Source organism: Coturnix japonica, chromosome 1 (genome assembly GCF_054131305.1).
Source record: "Coturnix japonica strain WE chromosome 1, WE-NBRP24, whole genome shotgun sequence".
In the NCBI taxonomy this organism is placed as follows: domain Eukaryota; kingdom Metazoa; phylum Chordata; class Aves; order Galliformes; family Phasianidae; genus Coturnix; species Coturnix japonica.
The window spans coordinates 6,150,865-6,168,248 of record NC_140663.1 but is presented as its reverse complement, the minus strand read 5'-3'; the positions used below and the strand labels follow the sequence as shown (position 1 = coordinate 6,168,248).

Sequence of the window (17,384 nt, the reverse complement as noted above, 5' to 3'; positions counted from 1 at the left end):
AATATTAAAATTCATCTTTGTGAGGGGAAAAATGAGCCTGTGTTGGTATCAAAGAATCTGTCATGTGCACACAGTGTTCTGACCCTGGAAGATGTCTCCTGTTTATCTCTGTGACCAATGCAACACAGATACAGGGATAGTCAAGGGAACAAGTGACGTGGCCACTCTGAGTTATTGCCCAGAGAGTTCCCATAGAAAAAGGTATTTAATCTCATACTTCAGCGTTTAACACACAGCCTTTGTGCAATCATTGCTGGGTGTGTAAAGGGAAGAAGTGATCGCTCACTCCTCAGTTCCAGTACTGTTCTTGTTGTGATCAGACTGGTTGGACAGTAGTGTCAGTTAGGGCCAGATAAATGCATAATTAAGTCCTAGTGGGCCTCTGTTAACTCATATTTACGCAGCTTGAGCACTGCTTGCTGTGGGGCAGAGATGGGAGAATTGCTAAATTACAGCCAACTGTTCTTACACCCAGCAGGTTTTTGTGTAAGCTATAGATGCTTCCTAGGATAGCTGAATTTCCATGAGTCGGAGGAGATGAAAGTTCACCAGCAGTCAGGTCTTCTTCTGGTGGTTAGACTAGATGACCTTATTGGTCTTTCCAACTTTAATGATTCTATGACTCTCTGATTACGGTTCCCTGAGTTTTGGCCACCTCCAGTGTAACACCCATCCAACATATCTCATGATCATTAAAACACCCCTCTGCTCCAACTGGTGAGCACAGACACTTTGTCAAATCTTTAATGAAAGGGTGGCATGTGCATGATGAACTGTCTTGCTCTGCAGCAAGCACATATTCTGTACCAGGTTTATTTCTGGTGCAACCAACCTATTATCTGATGCAGGGCCTTGTGTAGATGAAAGCCGGTCTACCCAGAAAATGAATTACATGCTCTTCTTTGCTATTGGAACTATCCATCATATCCTGTCCCAAATGGTCTGTCACGTTGTTGTCTAGTAAAACCCTGCCATCAAAGACAGCTACTGTTCAGATGCTGATGCTGGATGTTTGAAAATGTAATTTCAGCTATAACTCTAAGGGCATTTAGTTAGAATTTATGACTTGAGGTCCCCCTAAGCTCCACCAACTCCATCCGTCTAACACCTTTGTAAATAATACTCATCTTCAGTTTCTGAAATCTGTAGGGCAGCCTTCTGTGGGTTGTTTGGATTTCTTTCCTGGTGTCTGGAATCCATCACACGCACAATTTCACTCTGAAATTTCATACTGCAAGTACTTATTATACAAATACAAAAGACTCTGGCAGAGTAAAGCAGATACCATGGAAGGTACTTTGGTGAAGCTGGCCCTGTCTAGGATCCTAGGAGACTTCAGTGCCACTTCTTACCATAGCAAGTCCTCCAGTATTTGTCTTGTTTTTGCCTTGGTTTCTGTTCTATTTGGTTGTAGGCCATCATTAATGAAAATCCTTGAAGCATTTCCACTGGATTTAGCTTCGATGGGATCCAGATCCATCCATACTTTACTGCTACTGCACGTACAATGAGAGCTGCAGCCGAGAAATGCTCAGCAAACAGCAACGTCACCTTTCCTCCAGTGACTTAAGTAGGAGCAGATGTGTGCAAGACAACTAAATACATAGATAAGGCTTTAAATTTCCCACAAATGTATAAAAGGAAGGGTCTTGCCCTGAGAAGAGCTCGGCAACCTCTATGGGGATGCTGCAGAGCTGAGGGGCTGACCAGTGCGAAGACGTCTCAGAGGGGTGCCAGGGAGTCCATGGGGTCCAACCCTGTAGGATTATGTGAGGTTATTCCCCTTTGTACGCAACCCCAGCAGTCACACAGCACTTACTGTAGCTGACGCCTTGGGGAGCGGGTAAAGGAATCTATTAATATACTTAAGAAAAAAAAAAAATTAGCATCCAAACAACTTTTGTTTCCTTGTTTTTTACACGTCTGTGCTCTCCCCTGTCACTTGCTACAGAGCAGAGCCTGATATGCTCTGACAAAGAGCTATTGATGATGCGCTTGTGTGAATTGGCCCAGTGCTGGTCACAGCCAACTTCTGCGGGACCTGCTGCCCCCTCTCTACAATACACTCCAGTGTGCCGAGCCATTTGTGAAAGGTCAGAAATGAACAGAGAAATGGACTGGAGTCAAAAACAAGTAGTCCTATAAATATCAGTCATCGTCAAAAGCGGTTTATTCCATTCCTCCCCTCTCTCTCCCTCTGTGTGTCTCTCCCTCCCTCTGTTGTGGTTTCCCAGATATAACTCCATGTTTCTGACTGTGAAGCTCTGAAAAGGAAGCAGCACACACACTGCAGCTTCTGCTTCCATTTTGCACACATGGAATAATCCTCAGTCCCGCAAGCAGGACTGACAGCCGGCACTGAGTCCAGGCATCATCTGCACTCAGATGCTGTGTTTTGATTGCTCGGGTTTTCTTTATCTGTGCGAAACTCATTTGCTGCAGCTTAAGAATTAGCTGTGGCCACACACAGCTTGGACTGGGACTCCTGAGGGCTCTTTTCTGACTTCACAATGACTTTAGCAGCTAAATTAGAGGATATTGAAGTGACGCTGGAGCACCTACTAATGGATGTGTTCGTAAGTAAGCTACAATTTCCTATTTAAAGCAGGATGCTAGCAACCCAGAAGGCAGTATACAAAGTTAATGGTGTGTGCTAAGGTTGCATTGGCTTAATTCCTTCACATCTCCTGATTAGCAATGGATGCAGTGCTAGAAGACTTGTGGTACAGCAAAGCCTTGACTGCAAGTATCAACATGTAAACTGGAATAGCATGAATTCAGGGCAGGATATGCTTTGCTCTGGTTTTGTATATCACCTGCAGTGTTGGTGAAGCATGTGTAAAGGGGGAGAGTTTGGGTCAGAACAGTTGGAGAAACAAAAGGAGTGCACTGACAGAAGTGTTAAGCTGTGTAATTGCTTAGCATCAAGTGTCTGGCTTGAGGATTTTGATAGCAGTGAGGTTATGGTCTTTTAGTAGTCTGAGTTTTGGGTTAGTTAGAGATGAAGGAACGAGCACAATAAGTGTTTTCAAAACACAAAGGTTGTTCCTCCTGGCTATGTCACACGCTTTAAAGTATTGCTAATCTGGAATTGCTTCTTTGAAATCATTAAGGAAGTTCCTTAAGATTTCTGAAACATTTCAAAACAGACTCCTGATTTTTCAGACACAGCCTGGCGTTCTTTGCCATAGCCAGAGACAGCTGTGTTTGGGAACTTTTGGGGGTTTTGTGGGAGAAAGACAATGATGAGGGGCTCGTCAGGCAATTTATCTCTTTCAGAAAAGGTCATTCCAAGGTAATCTACACATTTAGTGAATTTGAGCTATTATAAGATAAGACGGCAAGTGACATTCTGAATTTTCAACAGAGCTCATTTAATCATCCTTTAAATGAAACGCTTCAGATTTCAAGGTCTACTGATGAGGAATCTCAGGCATCAAACACAAAAGCAAAGAGCTGGAGAGCTTGGCAGCTTTGCAGCCTGTGGTGCTGGTACTGAGGTGCCCATCTGTGCTGGGGAAGGTAGGGATACAGGCTGCTCTATGCTGCTGTCCACACACAGCCCTTTGGGAGGTGCTCTATCCCCTTTCCTACAGGTTGCTGAGATGGGAGTAGGGGAAACACCTGGGGATTGTCAAAGCCTCTTTGTTGAGGATGAAATACTAAAATGCTCTCAGGGCAGTAAGATATGAATATAGCAGAAACCTATTGCCTTTGCGCATTCAGCTGCTCTCCCCAGCTGTGGATACCATGCACCCTAGAGAAAAAGCTGGTATAAACCCCTGTTTACAGAAAAACTAGGGTGTCAGGCTCTGTGGCAAGAAAAGCTGCAATGTCTGCACCTCGTGGCAGCAGCACACTGTGAAAGTTATTGTGTGTGGGAAGTGGATGGGTCTTCCTTTGGGCTACTGCAGTTGCTTTCAGAATAAGCTTGGCACCATGAGGCCTCTTGTGCTATTTGTAGCCTGGCATCACTTTGTCAAGCTGGGTGCTTGAAGCTGAGGAGACCAAAAGCGCCCTCCTCCTTGGGGCAGGTGCCACCAAACAGTGGGTGGTTAAAGGGATTTCATCACTCCAGTCAGTATCTGAGAGACTGCCAGGGTTTAGAAACCTGGGGATGTCTGAGTTGTCTGAGGCCACTGTGAGCCAAAGCTGCATTCCTACATGCATATGGTTGTGTTTGAAGGGCTGGAAAAGCCTCCTGCTCTGCTGGGAGCCACCAAGGAAGTCATAGGGAATCATTCCTTCTCTGGCTTGTTATGTCCCATCATGCACACAGTATCAGATCTATGTCTAGTCTTTGTCCATTCTTATTTCCATGTCTTACTTCCACCCAAGAGTCTTTCTTCTGGTGGGGATTTTTAGTTTAGTTTGTTTTTTTCTTGTAATGAAGGTACAATAGAAAAAATAAGATATGGGCTAAATCATGAAATAGGACAATAGTCAGGAAGGGACTTTTAAAGATCATCTAGTCCATCTCCCTTGCAATGAACAAGGATGCCAACAGTTAGATCAGATGCTCAGTGCCCAGACCAGCCTGGCTTTGAGTGTCTGCAGGGATGGGACATCTGCCACCTCTTGGGGCAACCTGTGCCAGTGTTTCAGTACTCTTACGGTAACAAACTTTTTTCTCATATCCAATCTCGGACTCCCATCTTTTAGTTTGAAACCATTTCCCCTTGGCCTACCCTGCTGAAGAGTCTGTTTCTGTCTTTGCTGTAGCCCCCCTTTAGAAGCTGAAAGGCCAAAAGTCTTCACAGCTGCAAGTGGCCTCAGTCTATGAAATGAATGCCTTTTTTCTCAGGTTGTTTTGAGCTAGTCTCTCAAACGTATAATTCCAGAAACCCAATGACAATTCCCCAGCTGGGACATTGCAGTCACGGCTAAAACTGCTATGAAGGGACATGTGTGTGCCATGCATCATGCAGTGCCATGCTGTGTCAGACCCCCAGCTGGCTCTGGAAGAGCTGGGTGTCTGTACAGCATTGTGCAGGGACACAGAGCCACAGTGTGGGCTCTGTGCTTCCTCATCCCTCTTCTTCCTCTGCAGAGACTGATGCTTTAACGTTCAGCTGTGATAGCTCATCTGGGCTCCATGGCTCACTATCAGGGCTGTGAATCTAATCCAGTCTACAGCAAATCAAAGAAATAACTATTCCCTGATGAGCAATCAAGTTTTCCACTGGCTGGATTCTTCTAAAATCTATCTACTCCCTAAGAACTAAAGCAGAAAGAATTCTGGATAAGTGAGAACTAATATCCCAAATGGGGGATCATTCTGTCAGGCATGATTTTCAGGCTTTACTCATACATTGCCTTGCCTTGTGGCAGTGTTTGATCTTAAACCACCTGCCCATTGAATGATGCTAAAATAATATCTACAACTCAGTATGAAGGAAGGGCAAAATATAAAGCCCTGTCTGTTATGGATCATTCTAGTCACCAGGTCTGTCGGAGGTTGTTAACTCATTACCAAGGATTTTGCCATTATGAGTAACACTGATATTTGGGTTAAGAGAATGGGGCCAGACTAACAGGGCTGAACAGGCTACAAGCAGGTAGGCTGCCAGGTGACAAGACCCTCCTGGGAATTATCTCAAAGGTTGTTCTAGCCCATGTATCTTCATCCATGTCAGGTTTATTGCTGAATGAGTGATCTGTCACTGTAATGACTTGCGGAATCAAACTCTATAATCCAAAGATGGGTTATATGGTGTTCTTCTTTCCAAGTCTTTGGTGCTTTCCATTGCTCCAGACTATGCAATTACTTATAAAAGTGGGAATCTGTGGTCTGTGGAGCCTTGTCTTGTCTTTTTTTTTTTTTCCTTTGAAGAAACCTAGTTTTAATGGATGTTGGATTGCAGGACCAGTAATCGACTCCCAGATCAGCAAACACCTGATTTAACATCTTGTACCAAACAAGCAAGCCCACTGTAACAGAGTGAAGAGAGAAAGGCTACAGGAAACAACAGATGAGAAGAAACCATTTGTTTCTAAGGAAAAAATCCTTCTGCGACTTAAGCTAACCTACCTTGATACCATTTGTCTTTAGCAGGAGTATTGACTGAAGACTATAGGGTTTGGCCAGTTTTTCACTTGACAAGGATTTTAGTTCATTGGTCCTGCGAAAACTCATCTGGAGTGAATTCAGCCCTATGTGTGCATATGTGTTTGTGTAAAGATTTGCATCCCCATGGCATGAGCTGCCACATCCTTCCAGGACATCCTGTACTCACCACATTGTCAGCTTGCTATCAGAAAAGCTGCAGTTGATACACTAATGCTTCCTTTCCCCCCAGTTTCAAAAAGTGTTGGAGAGCTTTTCTGGTTTCTATGAGACAAGATAAAAGGGAAGCCTCTGACATGACATTTCTTAATTAGCTGTCATCACCAGCAGGCTGCCACCAAGCTGCTGAGTGAGGTGGGACTTGGCTGCCTCTGCAAACCCAGTCAGAGACATGGGGCCAAAGTAGGGAAGCCGTGTGCGGACAGACACAGCACAGCCTTTGGGTATGTAATGAACAGGGACACCTACAGCTAGATCAGCATCCATCAAATCTATGGGCAACCTGTGCCAGTGCCTCACCACCCTTATTGTAAAAAACTTCTTCCATATATCCAACCCTAATCTCCTTTTTAGGTTTGGAATCATTTTCCCTTATCCTATCACAAGAGACCCTGCTAGAGAGCTTGTCCCCTTCTTTCTTATAGCCATCCCCCCAATAAATATATGTATGCATAAATATGTATATATATATATACACACATACAAGTGCTTAAATATTCAGGAGCCTATTCGATAAAAGTGACATTCACGAGGACTTGCTTACTTTGCTTTGGGTGAATACTGCAGTCAAGGCTGAAAGAAAACAACAGATTAGTGATGCCCCAGCCTCCTTCATCACCCTGAGAAACAGCTGCTCTTTTCCCTTCCCACACTGCCAAATCCTGGCAGAGTAAGCAGCAAAATAACAAGGACATGAAACTTAATCTCTGTTTGTAATATCATAACTTAGTCAAAGAATGTCAGAGGAAAATACCTGGGATGCTGCACGTACTTTGGCTGGGATGCTGCACGTACTTCTTCTGCCAGCTCATTATGAACAGGAAATAAGGTCTGACTCAAACTTGTGCCCAGACCAATCTCAAGATGAGTCTCTGAAGGAGCAGGCATCGGACTCTACCCTGTGAGACTTCAAAATTGATCCCTTGATCAAGCTTGATCAGCCCTTTATCAAGGTGGCACAAGGGGTCAGGGCTCCATGAATAACTTGGCACTCCAAGGCAGACAAGGCCACCTTGTTCCCATAAGGATTTGAAGTGATGCCCATGTATTGCAGCCCCTGAAGGTGAACCGTCAAGGGAGGAACATTTGAGTAACCTGATTTTCAGTAATAATAGAGAAGCGGCAACAAAAGCAGATGTGATATGACACAACTATTTTCCTCATCATTTTGCAGACAGGGAAATGGACAAAAAGGATACAAAGAAAATTGAGCGGCACCATTCTGCATAAAAAAGAGTAGAAATCTAACTTTTGTAATTCAAACAAGGTGATTTATTCCATTCTAACTATAGTACTTCAACACAGCAGCTGAATAATTCAGACTATGACTGTTTAGGATGCAGATTTTCAGTGCCAAGAGTGGGGTATACTTTTGCATTTACTCCTGACACACTTTAGCACAGATAGGTGTTATTTCTGGTCCTATCTTGCAGCAGTCACACCATTAACCTTGTTATTTTCTCACACCTTCAATACTGATAAGCAATAGCCATTCTCATGGTCAATGCAGGCAATGTGGGGAAAAGAAGGGTAATTTGCAGGGAGTAAAAAGATGGCTGGGTGTAAAACTTGGTTGTGATGAATTTGTTTTAACCACCAAGTGTACTCTGCATGCTGCATTTTGCATCCTTGCTGTAATCAAACAAACATGCTTGAAGTTACTGCCGAGTCCTGGTGTCTGGGATACATTCATTTTAATACCAAGGCAATAATAAGACATTATCAACATGTAAATTGATCCATTAACCTCTATAGCAGCAATAAATTGTGTGACTTTGCTCGGCTGCTAGAACTTGCTAATCAAAGAGCAAGAAGGAAGTCTGTATTTGGAGCAGTCATAAATCATGAATAAAGAAAACCTGTGAGTACTGAACCCATCCTCTGCAGTATAATAGGTATTTCTCTCAAGCAAAAGCAGAATCCTCCAGTTTATCCTCAGCATATGACTTGCAGAAGTTAGGAAGCCTGAATATTGCCAGTAGAGCGAGTAGTAGAATCAGATACCTTAACCTACAGTCACAGCTGAGGATTCTTAGCAGTAGAGATGAAGAGATGAAGGAGATCCCATTAGGTAACTATACCTGAGGTTTTGTTCAGAGAGATGCTTCTGAAAATGAGAACATGAAAATGGTCATAACAGGTCTTTCCAATGAATCACCAGTGCAGCATCGCGTTGGGCAGCAGCCAACATCAGGTGCCTAAGGAACAATGGAATAACAGGGCAAATACTATCTTCCAACTACCAGTTATCTGCACTCAGGGGTTTCCTAACCCAGAAGTGTTGTCTTTGGATTCATATGCTATTTTATGAGCTCATAGAGGAATTTTTTGAACCCAGTGGAGAGACCTGAGTGTACAGCTGCCATGAAGAGTTCTGGAGCGGAACAGCCACAGTGTTGTGCACAGTGCAGTCAACTACAGATAACTCCTAACCTCTCTTATGTAAGTCAGGTCACGCTGTTGACCCTCAGTCTTTCTGGAACAGAACTGCTTTGTGGAGAAGTCCAGGCTTCCTTGCCTACACTGAAAAATGCAGAAATAGAGAATGATGAGCTGGGAGTAAAAGTGTGTGAATGCCAACAAGGACAATGGTAAAGGCACAGTAAATAAATACAGCACTACGTTTAATAACTGGGAGAGATGGACCAAGAACGGCCATTTCTCAAGCATATTTTATAGCCAGTGAGGACACATTGACACTTACAGATATCATCCATTCCCACTCCTGTAGGCAGCTGGAGTAGGCTTGGTGCTTCAAACCCTGCAGGTACCTATGTCTTTTCACCAGTGACAGAAGTGCAGATGACAAGCTCATGTGAAGACAGCCAAAGTCAGAGGAGGTAAATGTTGCTCCAGAAGCTCCTTACAACTGAGGTACGGTGTCGATGCAACTTGGTAGGCAGCGGAGAGCTGAAGCAAAAAAAAACCTGCAAGCTGATAAGAATTACAGAGAGACCCCAAGACAGAGATCCAGAAAGGCAGACAAACTTATCATATTTCTTCATCTGTTCACATCGATCTACAAAGCTCAGAATGCAACAAATTCTTTTTGTACTTTGCCAATGTTAGCTGTTCCTCCTTCAGTTTTCTGCAAACACAGTTTTGTCCTTACTTGGAGAAAAATCATCTATATTCCATACAGCTGCAAAGAAAATCCAGCTGAGAGGCTGCTTACCTGTTCTGATAAGGCTTAAAAACCTCCAAATGTCTCTCAGGAGTCTTCTATTTCCCTCCTTTCTTAAGGGATGTGATGGCCTCTCTGCTACCAACGTGGCTTTCTGTACTAAAGGCACCATAACTCTCTCTCCTTCCTTTACATCCACTTTCCTGCAATATATTAAGATTAATCAAAACAGTGTAACAAAGATAAAGTTTGAAAAGAGAGAAAATTACACAGCACAAAGAGGCATTTATCTTCACCGTGTTTGACACAGTCCAGATGTGGCATATCCTGTTTAAGGCTTACATTAGCTCAAGGCTGAGAACCTTCCATGCCGTTCTGAGCAAACCTTAATTTCTTCAGGAACTGAAGCAAATTGGCATTACTGAATATTACACAAGAATAACTCGCTAACATTTTAGTAGTTGGTACTGAGAATGCACAGAGTAGACACCCGTTCCCCTCTGCAAGACCCCAGATCCCTTACAGAAATACTACAGTCATCTCCCAGCTGACTGCATGACTGCTATCCTACACATCTCATTCAGCCTCCGCTACACATGCAAGATGTGGGAATGTCGTGCTGTTGCCAAATATCTCTTCTTTTGTTTATATAAACCCTGGAAGTCAGAGGCGGCCTCTCCAGTCCATTGGTGATGTTTACAGGGGCGTGTCTCAAGGGCAATGGGGTCAGGCAAGTTCCCTCCCTAATTAATTACTTTCTCTCTGAGTTATGTGGGAAAAGAGTCGACCTACCGGCACACCAAAACTCAGGGGAAATGTTCTTCCATCCAGCTGAGGCCTCATTTGCCCTCTGCTGCTGTTCTTCTGGCCAGGGTTTGCCAGCAGCCCATCCTTCTGGATGCAGAAGCTGGAACATTTTCCCAGTAAGGACCATGTGTAGGACACGGGGAGCAGGTGGGGCAGAGGCAGCACCTGAAGCAATAGGGGAAGAGGAGATCTTCTACATCTACTAACCATGTAGATGTGGCACTGAAGGACACGGTTAGTGTGCAGTATTGGTGGTGGTGTTGGACAGCTGGACAAGATGATCTTAGAGGTTTATTTCAACCTTAACAATCCTATGGTTGTAATACGTATCAGAGATGGACTTCTCTGAGTCAGGAGTTCATGAACCCACACATGCCATGCTGTAGCACTTCTTGTCCAGTGGTATGGGGAGGTGTGAAGGGCTTTGTGCCCGCCAGCTGTGATGAAGGCTTGCTGCATGCAAAGGAAACCTGTGGCTTTTAGTGGCTGGAGACCACAAGCAGTCCCTCTCACCTTAGCAGGCTGCTGGGTTATTTCCAACTCTGATGGAAAAAGCTGATACAGGAAGGGAACACACTGGCTGTGTTTTTGCACATTTCTTCCCAGACTAGAGTGGTACATATATCATGATAACATTCTCTGAAACAATGTCCAAGATTGTTTTTTCTGTATTTTGTTTTGTTTTAATTTTAAGACAAGCTGGGTTTGCAGTGACAAGCAGTGCTTATCTTTCACTCTCAAAGTGGCTGTTTCCTCTACAGTCTTGATTCTGGGTGCAATAAAACATAAGTCACTGAAACCCCTGAAGCATTACCCTGTTGTTATTGTCTTGCAAATCTTTGCCATGCCCCAATGTATAAGCTCAGGAGGATTTCTTACAGTGAGAAAAAATTCCACCAAGATTAATAGGAGCTGCTGAAGAGCTCAAATACAAGTGGTTTCCTTATAGGGACTCCAGGGAAGAATTTGGATTTGCTATGGATAGAAACTATGGATATCATCCAGGATAGAAAATACTGTCAGGAGCTGTAGTTATCAGTGTTCTCCTCTTACTCTGTTGCCATATTCGTGTCTTCACAGAGTGCAGCTCCAAAGGGGATAATTCTGTACTGAATGACTTTTCAGATTTACAAAGCAGTGTCGCGTAGATAGATCTAATAGGTACAGCATGATGCACTTCAGTCTGTGCCACCGCTGCCACTGATTTCTATTTGCCAGTCTTGCTGGGCAGGCACTGAAACGTGACTCTTCCATTGCAAATGTAAGACACACTTTGCATCAGAAAACGATTTTTCTATCCTTTTTATTGAAAGAGAAAAAAGAATCTAGTCTAAATAGCAATGCATTGGAATGTAGTTTCCTCTGATGCATTGTTACCACAAACCACTGCTCCTGGCAGCATGCAATTAGTACTGAAAAACATCCACTGCTTAAAAGAGTTTCATCTTTCAGCAGTTAGTAAATATAGCATGCCTCTGTTGAGGGTCTGTGGTGACAAGGCCAGGATGTTTCCTTGCAATAATTTGGCTTTTATTTCCTACTATGCTGTTCAGAGATTGTCTCTGCAGACAAGCAGAGCTGAATGGAGCCTCAGTGATGAGTCTGGTCACCTCAATCTGCCCCTGCAGCCAACATGAGAAGCCAGATTTTGGCAGAGGAAAACAGTATTGGATGAGCTGAAGCACCCTTGAGCATACCTATATTTGGCACAAACACCTAAAATGCCTCTCTTGGAACAGCAAGCATAGGGAGTAAGTGCTTTAGGTCATACCCAGCTCCTGGCCTTTTGGTCACACTATGTGTGCTAGTTCACTTTCAGCCTCTCATCTAGAATCAACTCTTTCTTTTGTAATCAAATTCCAACAGGAGCTTAGGGAATTAACCTCTTTCAGGACCCCATGCAATATGGAGGTTTGAATCCCTACACCCAGCTGGTCATCCAACACCATCCCAGACATCTGTGTAGCAGCTCCGGGTCTTTTTTTTCCCCATGTCCTCACGTTACATTCTGTGGCAAATAGGACATCTCTTCAGATACATACCATAAAAATACAACTGCACCACATTCACATTGCTTTGGCACTTGGATCTGAAAAGCTTAGGCAAATAATAATAATAACAGCATCCTAACAGTAGTAGAGACCAGAGGGGCTGCCATTAGTTTATATGGCTCTGAGGAGAACATGGTCAAGACTAAATTCCCCAAAATGGTATCTTCCAATTATGCTGCATCCCCATGAAACACCATCTTCAGAGACAATTTTATACTGCCTGTCCTATAGGAAATCTAGCAGTCTAATCATAGTAGACTACCCTGTCTACTTGCCTGCAAATGTACCTTGAATAGCTTTAAACACCATTCATGCTTACCAATATTTTCCACAGTTCAGATGACTCTGGTTTGGCTTCCTGCTTCCACATTTATGTCAGCTGGGAAGTGAGGAATGACACAGAAGAAAGTGTCACAGTGGTTTTGTGTTTCCAGTTTTCTGTATTTATGTGGAGGATACCCATGGGATTTTGCCTAGAATGCAGTGCAGGAGGTGAGGTGGAGGTCAGTCTCATGGTATGTTATGCAGAGATCTTGTTGGAGCTGACTCCCATGTCATACATATGGATAGGCTTCTCAAATGCACCATCAGTTTCCTGCAAAGATGAATATTTGTGTTACTATTCATCTGCCTTGAGCAATATGCAGATTTTCATTTCATTTACAAGACCTAAAAACCTACAGAAGGAATATGTAGATTGTGCAAACGACTCCCTCATGAAGAAAATGTGCCCATATGCTGTCTCATACTGATACAATGAGATTGCCTGCTTCCTGACCCAAAATCATAGATCCTGGTGGAGATCCATAATTTGAATCTTTATCTCCTATAGTGGATAAAGGTCTACGTGTAAGGCTGGCATTTCTAAGAATTGAATCACAGAAGGAGAGAATCATTAAGGTTGTAAAAGACCACTGAGATCACCCAGTCCAACTATCAACCCATCCCCACCATGCCCACTAACCATGTCCCTCAGTGCCACATCCATCCTTTCCTTGAACACCTCCAGGGGAGGTGACTCCACCACCTCCCTGTGCCAATGCCTCTCCAAAGCTGCAGGAGGCCCTGCTTACAGGAATAAGACCCTTCTGGGAAAGGCTCTGGTGTGAGCAGTTCCCCAAACCACCAGTAGATCCCCAGTGGCTCTGCTGGTACCCAGTGAGGGCTCCCCGTGGCCAGCTGAGAAATGTCAAGTACCTCATTCTTAAACAGCCTGTGAGATAGTAGGGGGGTTAACATTCATTTAAAAACTGCAAGAGGCAAAGACTGTAACTCTGCACCTTTTCCATATAAAGAATCTATATAAGTCAGTCATGCCTAAGATATTTCCATCTTTTCCTGTCCCTCTCATTCTCTTTGGCAAGAGCCATATGGAACTAATTATGAACAAAGGCCGATTGTTTTAATATTTAGAGTTTCCCACATCAAGCTGCTGGTTTCTTTCCTTGGCTGGTTTTAATGTATGTGCATATGTTGAGCAGATACAGAGTTCCTCTTCTCTATTCTAAACAGTTGCTTTAATGTCATGTCCCCAACACCTCCATCCTCGCTTTTGGAACTCAATCAAAACAAAGTATTTTTAGTTTTGCATTAATAACAATACATGAAGGAAGGGACTGGCTCCACAGCTCAGCAGAATTTGGTCTCCTAGCTAGACAGCTCCAGTTACAGATAACCCCAGTGCAGTTATTTCTCTAAGCACACATACAAGTTGTAGATAGCACCGAGCAGGTTTCACTGACATTTATGTGTACAGAGGGGAATGCGAGTGGCAATGTGTGCTCCTTACACTTAACGCATGTGCTGTGCTGTACCATACCCAGCACGCAGCCTTAACCCCTAAGTGCCCGTGTTTAACTGAGCAGCCCAGAGGCTCTGTTAGAGCCCAACTGCTCTGTGCCTGTGCTTTCCATCCTCTCAGAGGAAGGAATATCTGAACGTAGGATTTAACATTAATCTCGACACCAGATGGTGATACACCAGATATTTTTTTTAAGGTGAACATGTGATCTACTGTACAGCAAACCGGAGGGGTCTGCAGTCACATGACAAAGCGTATAATAAGTCTGATAGAGCTTTGATGAGACAACTGACCTGGTTACCATCTGTAGCAACAAGAAGCAAGCTTGACATTTTTGGAACATTCTCCCCAGAAGCTTAATTCTTCCACCTCTGTGGCACAGCAATCCTGCTGAGCAAACCACACCGAGAAACAGAAGGAAGCTAAAGATACGCTGCTTGAAGCATGTTGTTAAGGTTACGAGACTTGGGCTTTCCTTTCCTTTTTTTTTTTTCCCTCTCCTCCCCTCCCTCCACTTTTCTTTCAAACAAACCACATCTTGACTCATACAGCCTGATGCGAAAACCCAACTCAGCTATTTGATATTTGGGAAATCTCAATGAGCCTGTAAGTTGTTTCAAAGGAAGCCTGTGTGTGTGCCGTGAACTCCCTCTCTCTTACACACACACACACGCACACACACACGAGTTAGCTCTGCACTATGGTAGTACAGACTGCTGTGACTCCGGGTAGGACCCGAAGACTTTTGTTCAAAATACCATATGGATCACTGAGGAGACGCAGTGTGGAGAGGGTAAGCCGTGATTTCTTTGTACTGAATGCATGCCCAGAGGATGAGGAGGGTGCCATGTGATAGAAATTGTCTGCACTGCTAGCAGACAGAACTAATAGGGGTTATGCCACGGTGTGCAGAAATTACTGCTGGTGGGACCTGTGTGGGGATGTATGGGAATCAGCACTGGTCAGAGGCTGTGTGGTAATTTAGGGCATTAATTGGTGTCAGCAGGAATGATGTGATAACATGCAGTCATTATAACCAGTCAGAGGCTCTGTGATGATCTTTGGAGGTAACTGATGCTGAAAAGAGTTGTTTCTAGTAATCAGTACTTGAGAAAGTGTGATGGTGTGTGGCAGTAACAACCAGTGGGGAGCAAACGATAATGTCAAATAACACCAGTAGAAAGCTCAGGGTGATGCAGAAGGGCTCTGTGCAAGTGAACACAGATGCAGGTCTGTCCCAGCAGAGATATACAACAAGGCGACTCAATGCAGGATGGGCTGAATGGTGCGTGATGTGTTACTTCAGCTGGTACCAGGCAGTGACACAGTGGGGCTGGCACTTACCTGCTGAAAAGCAATTCTATGGCAGCCAAAGCCACTTGTGAGCTCACTCTGAGTTTGGTGCATATGGTTTGGAGTATATCAAAACAAATTCTCTTTCATTTTTTTTCTTTCATTTGCACAAATATCTTTTTTTAAAGGAATCTGAAGAAAAAAAACAACTCAGTATTTCATTGCAGGTCAAAAGCTGTTTCAGTTACATGCAAAGCCATTCTTTAATTCTTCCTTTCGCAGAAGGGAAAGCAGAATCACTTTGTGTCGACATGAAACATATTTTCCTTGCCTTTCCAGTCCATCAAGCAAACAGAAAGCAACTGATTACTCACACAGCTTTGGTCTTCTATTGTCTGATTGTTGCTTAGTGCTCTGGAGCACATTCAGAAATGTTCCTCCTGGTAAATTTGGGCTTTGCAGTTCAAGATGATGATTCTGAAAAGGGTCAGGGCAGGCTGTCCTGCCTGGAGGCTCAACCTGCCTTGGGAACAGGGCTTTATTTGTGTTTCCCCATTACTGTTGTAACTAACATTGGTTTGGGTTTGCTGCTCCATAGAGGCACTGCTTTTGCTGTCCCAGAGGAACATATATGGATCAGAATTGGCTGACTTTGAGGATGCTCTTGCAAGCATGGGGGGCTGGAGCATTTGCTTTCTTCGCCAAAGGGGCTTTTCACAGGGTGCAAACTTTACAGTGCTGTGGGGACAGCATCCTTCAGACTCCTCTCTTGCTGGCTGGAAGGGCTTCCAGCATCACAGCCAGTGCAGGGATGTTGGTGGCTGAGCATGCTCTTTTGCAGACCAGACTCAAGTTGCATGAGGGCAAAGTTTAGGCTGGACATTAGGAAGAATTTCTTCTTGGAGGGAGTGGTAAGTCATTGAAACAGGCTTTCCAAAGAGGTGGTGGGGTTCCCATTCACCAAGATATTTAAGAGGCACGTGGATGAGGCATTAAGGGAAATGGTTTAGTGTTGGGACTCTGTAGGTCAGGTTAATGGCTGGACTTGATGTTCTTGAAGATCTTGAAGCATACAGGATTCTGTAATTCTACAATACTCCATCTGAGACCACTGAGCCCAGAGAAAAGTCATATGACAGTGTGGAAAAGAGGAAATATACACTGGATTTGGAGAGAGCTGCCCATAGTGACCCACCTGAGCAACAGCTGCCCACATTCTCTGGCTTGACCATGAGTATTAGTTTTCTCATGGAGAGTTTAGAAAGAGAGCAGTACAATCACAGCTAATTTATGAGACAGCCCCATGGTGGGAATTACAAGAGACCATGGAAATACCCGTAGGGAAGTCATTGGAAAAGATCAGTAGTTATGTAGGAAGCAAAAGCAAGAACAGACTGCAAATGGTACACTACCATAGTTGTGGTTTGTATAGCAGCAATGCATGCTGCATGCACACATTGTGGGGGAGAAACACACATAATTTATATTTATGGATATGCGGATACAGCTATACGTAGATAACAGAATCATAAGCTCATAGAATGGCTTAGGTTGGAAGGGACCTTAGAGATCATTCAGTTCCAAGCCCCTGATGTGGGCTGGTCACTACCCACCAGATCAGGTTGCCCAGAGCCCCATCCAGCCTGGCCCTGAATACCTCCAGGAATGGGGAATCCACATTGTACATGGATGTGTGTATAGGAAGTGAGAGACATTAATCCCAAGTGCCAAGAACTGCGGTGTGGGTGTAGGAAGTGAGGGGCATTAATCACAAGTGCCAAAACAGGGGCAACACTTGTAATTCATGCAAAGGACAGCAAGCACTGACATGTATCAACTCATTGCTTATCTTAACTGTACTTTATGAATGAGAAGGGACAGTGTGCCATAGATCCCATCACTGTGTCTCATACCATACACAGAGGTTTTGAGTTGGCTGAAACCTTATCAGCAAAAGCAGGGGCACGGTGAGTGGGTGTGCAGAGGCACATGGCCCCAGTTCAGAGACCAGCTGCTGTCAGA

The 17,384-nt window shown here is 44.0% G+C and overlaps 1 protein-coding gene and 1 long non-coding RNA gene across 11 annotated transcripts in view; one reads left to right on the top strand and one right to left on the bottom strand.

Moving 5' to 3' along the window:
• FRMD4A (FERM domain containing 4A) overlaps nucleotides 1-17,384 on the top strand; it is a 326,160-nt gene that overhangs the window by 135,801 nt on the left and 172,975 nt on the right. The window contains exon 1 of one of the 6 annotated variants that reach the window (XM_015872815.3): nucleotides 2,172-2,576. The exons of 4 other annotated variants lie outside the window; for them this stretch is intronic. In XM_015872815.3, the coding sequence (XP_015728301.1) occupies nucleotides 2,511-2,576 (66 nt within the window). In that variant the 5' untranslated portion in view covers nucleotides 2,172-2,510. Of the gene's footprint in view, nucleotides 1-2,171; nucleotides 2,577-14,352; nucleotides 14,863-17,384 lie in introns of those variants that run through there. One more of the 6 variants, XM_015872744.3, reaches the window with a different exon arrangement.
• LOC107318967 (uncharacterized) lies at nucleotides 7,527-10,382 on the bottom strand. Of its 5 annotated transcripts, none has more exons than XR_014933077.1 (4): nucleotides 9,707-10,033; nucleotides 9,462-9,613; nucleotides 8,991-9,196; nucleotides 7,527-8,809 (listed from the first exon to the last, which is right to left on the bottom strand). It is a non-coding gene; the product is annotated as an uncharacterized LOC107318967 (long non-coding RNA). The 5 variants fall into 5 exon arrangements; XR_014933086.1 differs by having other exon boundaries at nucleotides 9,753-10,033; XR_014933091.1 differs by lacking the exons at nucleotides 7,527-8,809; nucleotides 9,707-10,033 and adding an exon at nucleotides 10,203-10,382 and having other exon boundaries at nucleotides 8,895-9,196.